Consider the following 5,000-nt stretch of genomic DNA (forward strand, 5'->3'; position numbering starts at 1 on the left):
GGCCAGTTTGGCAGATTAATGTGCACATGGACTGTGTGTGTGTGAGAGAGAGAGAATTGAAGGATATACTGTACTGTATATATTATGATCATGAAAGTAATGCTTTGTGAAGCATGTCACGGAGGGAGCTGATCAGTAGCAGGTTACCACCCACATTGAACCCCCACCAATTTGCTTACCGGCAAAACAGATCCACAACACCACAACACTCCACCTGGAGAAGAGGTACTAATGCTGTTTATAAACGACAGCATAACATTCAACTCTATAGTCCCCTCCAGACTCGACACAAAGCTCAGGTACCTACTCAACCCCAGGCTGTGCAGCTGGATCCTGAACCTATAAGTTGAATCAGCGCCAGGTGGTGAGGATGGGCTCCCTGCTCCACTGAGCCTCAACACAGAAGCGACTCGGCGCTGCGTTCTGAGCCTCCTCCTCTACTCCTATGGCCACGCACACAGCTCCAACCAACATAGTGGTCAAGTTCACGGCCGATCAGTGGTGTGTTCTACCTTGTTACGGTATATACGTAGTATGACGTGCAGACTTTTTTGAAAAACAGCATATGCCCTCTACTAACCATTTCATCCATTGACCACGCGCAAGCGTATGACCACGACCAATGATTATCATATGCCCTCCGACAAAACCTGGAACACACCTCTACGGACGACACAAACGACGAGACAGCCTACAGGAGAGAGGCCAAGAACCTGACACAATGGTGCCAGAAGAATGACCTGTCTCTCAATGTTGAAAAGACAAAGAGCTGAATGTGGACTACAGGAGGCCAAAAATAGAGAACATAGGCCAGTGACTTGCCACGTGCCGAAGAAGGTACCCAGCCCAGCACATCAGTCCATGTGAGCTTCCCTCCAATGCAGGACATACAAGGGATGTTGTTCAGTAAAGCCCGGAGGATTATCAGAGGCCCCAGACACCCCACTGCATGGCAAGTGGATACATACCCACAAGACCGAGGGCAGTAGGCTCAGAAAAAAATCTACTTCCCCCATGGGCAGGCAATCAGGTTATGAAGGATTGACAATATAGGCCTTTATGTTGCCTTTCTGCCAGCAACACTCTCACACACACACACACACACACACTGTAATGTATGTAATATTTAGAAGTAGTTCCCAACTAAAGCCCACAGCGACTTCAAAGCACCTCAAATTGTGCAATGATTAATGTGAATAATTTACTACTGTACTATTTCTTACCTTCTTACTACTTCTTATTCTCTTTATTTTGTTGTTATTACGATGTATGAGATGTAACAAATACAAAATCTTGAATGTTGCAACTGTCTAAGTGGTAAATGGTCTGTATTTGTATAGTGCGTTCATCCAAAGCACTTACAATGTGCATTACATCCATCCATTCTCTCTCTCTCTCTCTCTCTCTCTCTCTCTCTCTCTCTCTCTCTCTCTCTCTCTCTCTCTCTCTCTCTCTCTCTCTCTCTCTCTCTCTCTCTCTCTCTCTCACTCTCTCTCTCGCATATATACTCTCTTTCTCTCTCCTCTTTTCAGCCATGACTATATTATTATAGCTGTTGTTTTTGAACGATCTCTCTCTCTTTACACGCACATCTCTTTGTCGCTTGTCAGGGTCAGTGCGTCTGCAGGGGGGGCGATCGAAGTTGGATGGACGGGTGGAAGTCTATCTCGGGGGAGTGTGGGGGTCTGTGTGCGGTGATGGCTGGGGTGATGAAGACGCCGCAGTTGTCTGCAGACAGCTGGGCCAGGGGTGAGAGCACAGCCACACACACACACACACACACACGCGCACACACACACACACGCGCACACACGCACGCACGCACGCACGAACGCACACACACACACACACACACACACACACACACACACACACACACACACACACACACACACACACACACACACACACACACACACACACACACACACACACACACACACACACACACACACACACACACACACACACCCATTCACTCACCACATGGGACCCTTATGTATACAGTACTTGTATGTTGTATACCTACAAAAACAGTGATACGCATGAAGTATACAAGACAAACAGATTGACATGCACTCAGACATGCTCTCTTTACTCTGTTGTTCTGTCACTCAGACATTCACTCTGGGGTGAAAGTATACGTGAGGCCTGAGCTTGGCAAGAGTGAGATAGAACATTGGTTCTCAAAGTGAGGTACGGGGACCCCCAGGGGTCCTTGAGGGAGTTCCAGGGGGTTTACTGGTATTTGACTAATTGTATATGTATTGGATCAGAGTCCCCTATTCAAAGAGGGGTATAGGGATTAATGTGATGTATAAACAACTGTGATGAGGCCTATGAACTAGCCTGTTTTTAGTCGGACCGATTTATGTGTTGCACCCCGTTCCCCTATTTAAATGTCCCCAAATGTTTGCATTATCATACACGCTGAAGAAGGCTTGACGCCGAAACGTGTCCGTGTGTGGTGTGTTGTCCGTGCTGCATATGAATTAAAAGTACCAGAAGGACTTCGGAGTGCTGGCTATTGCTTTATTTAGTTCCAGGGGGTCCCCAGCTAAATGATAGATTAGGAACCAAATGGACCCTTATGGGTCTGTAACTCTGAGAGTGTACAAATGTAACCAAATGGACCCTAACGGGTCCATTTGGTGCCATTTGTACACTCTCAGAGTTACATTAACATAGATTTTACAATATAAATTTGGGTCCAAGAGATAGAAATGCCATTAGATGGGGGTCCGTAGCCTAATGCATGTCAAACTGGGGGTCCTTGAAATTAAAATGGTTGAGAATCACTGCTATAAAGCCGTAAAAAATCTTCTCTTATGGGGGTCCCTGGCATATCTTTTCAAATGGGTCCGCGGGCTAATAAGTGTCAATTTGGGGGTCCTTGACATGATCGGGATCAGGGCCCACTCCCAAATTATTGAAAGCGCTCGCGACCCACGTAGCAGCCACATGGCTGCCGTGTTAAGTGGTCAGGTCGGTGGACCGCGTGCATTCTCAGAGCATGTTTTGATTGTTTGATTGAATTAATACTTTATTAACAGGATTATTAACAGTACAGGTACAGTCAAAGGTTATGCTAAAAGGGTGACACAAAAAGCCCCAGGGCCCTTGTTTCCATTGTGGTCCATTGTACTCAATTCATCATTCATACATGACACATCTATCTATATATACAATTTGAATCCTGCGCCATGTCGGTTGTCCGTATGCGACGCCAGTGTGACGGTGTGACGTAATCTGACATCACGATGACAACGCCAGTGTGACGTAATCTCACGACAGCATGACATCACATGACATCACATCCTACCTATAAATTCTAGGATGCCGTCAGATCGCACCAGTTCGACGGCTTCCATAGTGATAAATAGTAATAATCTATACAAGGAACTCTCTCCACCACAAGAACTCTCTCCACCACAATGACGACAACTTCACCAAAGCCACAACGGCTGGAGATACAACGCCAGACATGGCGCACTGCAAAGTGAACGACGCGTCACGCTAGACGTTCGGGCCGCGTAGCGGCCCGAACTTCTAGTATATATACAATTTGAATCCTGCGCCATGTCGGTTGTCAGTATGTACGAACGTTGTATGTGGCCAGTGTGACGTCATATGACATCACGGTCGTGACATCACGATGAGACACGCCAGTGTGACGTAATCTCACGACAGCATGACATCACATCCTACCTATAAATAGGTAGGATGCACCAGTTCGACGGCTTCCATCCTCAACACAACCCACGCCGACGACCCTTTACACAAATAAACTGCTAACTTCATCTCCTGCGATTTCAACTATCTTTTCACATTGTACACCACTGCACACTCCCCACAGGTCTGCCATACCAGGTCTGAGTAATCACAAAGTGGGTTTTGGTCATTGGAGAGGTGATGCACGTCACCTCTTTCTGAAGTGGGTACTTTCAAAGCCTGCCGTGGATTTAGGAGAGCACAAAACTCTCTCTCACACTGTGAGGTGCCTGTAAGGTGGCACTGCAAAGTGAACGACGCGTCACGCTAGACGTTCGGGCCGCGTAGCGGCCCGAACTTCTAGTACAATACAATACACATACAAATACAATACAAAACATTTTGGAACTAGAAAAAGTGCTCCTCGGAGCACAGGTCTCCGCCAGGTCAGGTACGTTATTGTGGCCTCCTGGTGGCGCTATAATAGGTCAATGTGAAAAGAGTGCCATTTGTTCAAGGGCTTTTCACTGCAATCGGACACTGCATTAATGATTTAAGGCATTTTGTTCCAAAAATGTGTTTTGCTAAATTAGACCTGCTGGTGGCGCTAAAACAGGCCAATGTGAAAAGGGTGGCATTTCTTCCTCGGTCTAATAGAAAAGTATGTGTGAAATTTCAAGGAAATCGCAAGCTGCGTTCATGATTTGAGGCATTTTGTTCAAAATGGACCAATCCTGCAAACTTTGGAAGCCAATCTTAGGCAATCAGGATGGAATATGGGAAATCGGATAAATCTGTGTTGATCACATGACTATAGAGATACTGTGTACCGATTTGTGTGATGTTTGGACCAAATCTGTAGGAGTAGTATCAATAAATGTGTTTTGCACATATCGGCCTCCTGGTGGCGCTATGAAAAATTTGGGGCAGAGGTTCTGATTTGGCATCCAAGGAGTGTCCCACTTACTATACCCTCACGGCCCACCAGTGGGCCCTGGCCGACGGGTTGAGAACCACTGTCTCCACTAAGACATTAGAGAGAGATGTGAGGGAAGTTCATAACTCATACACAAAAAAAGACACGCACATACTGCACACATACATCTGCACACAAAGCTCTGTTATGGTAACTTTAGCTTATTACAGTGCAATATAAATTCATGTAGCTCGAAGTCTTTTCTTTTCTGTTTCCTTTCCTTTTCTTTAGATTATTTTCTTTTCCTCTCTTCTCACAAACAGTCATTGTATGATGCTCTCGAGTGACCCTGGCATTCCAACCCCCATTCCCC

At 46.1% G+C, this 5,000-nt stretch overlaps 1 protein-coding gene across 1 annotated transcript in view; it reads left to right on the forward strand.

Annotated features, from left to right (window-relative positions):
* prss12 (serine protease 12) overlaps nt 1-5,000 on the forward strand; it is a 37,723-nt gene that overhangs the window by 2,464 nt on the left and 30,259 nt on the right. The window contains exon 2 of the mRNA XM_084081321.1: nt 1,611-1,749. Within this exon, the coding sequence (XP_083937447.1) occupies nt 1,611-1,749 (139 nt within the window). The remainder of the gene's footprint in view (nt 1-1,610; nt 1,750-5,000) is intronic.

This window comes from Gymnoscopelus microlampas (genome assembly GCF_963454915.1).
Source record: "Gymnoscopelus microlampas genome assembly, chromosome: 2".
NCBI lineage: Eukaryota > Metazoa > Chordata > Actinopteri > Myctophiformes > Myctophidae > Gymnoscopelus > Gymnoscopelus microlampas.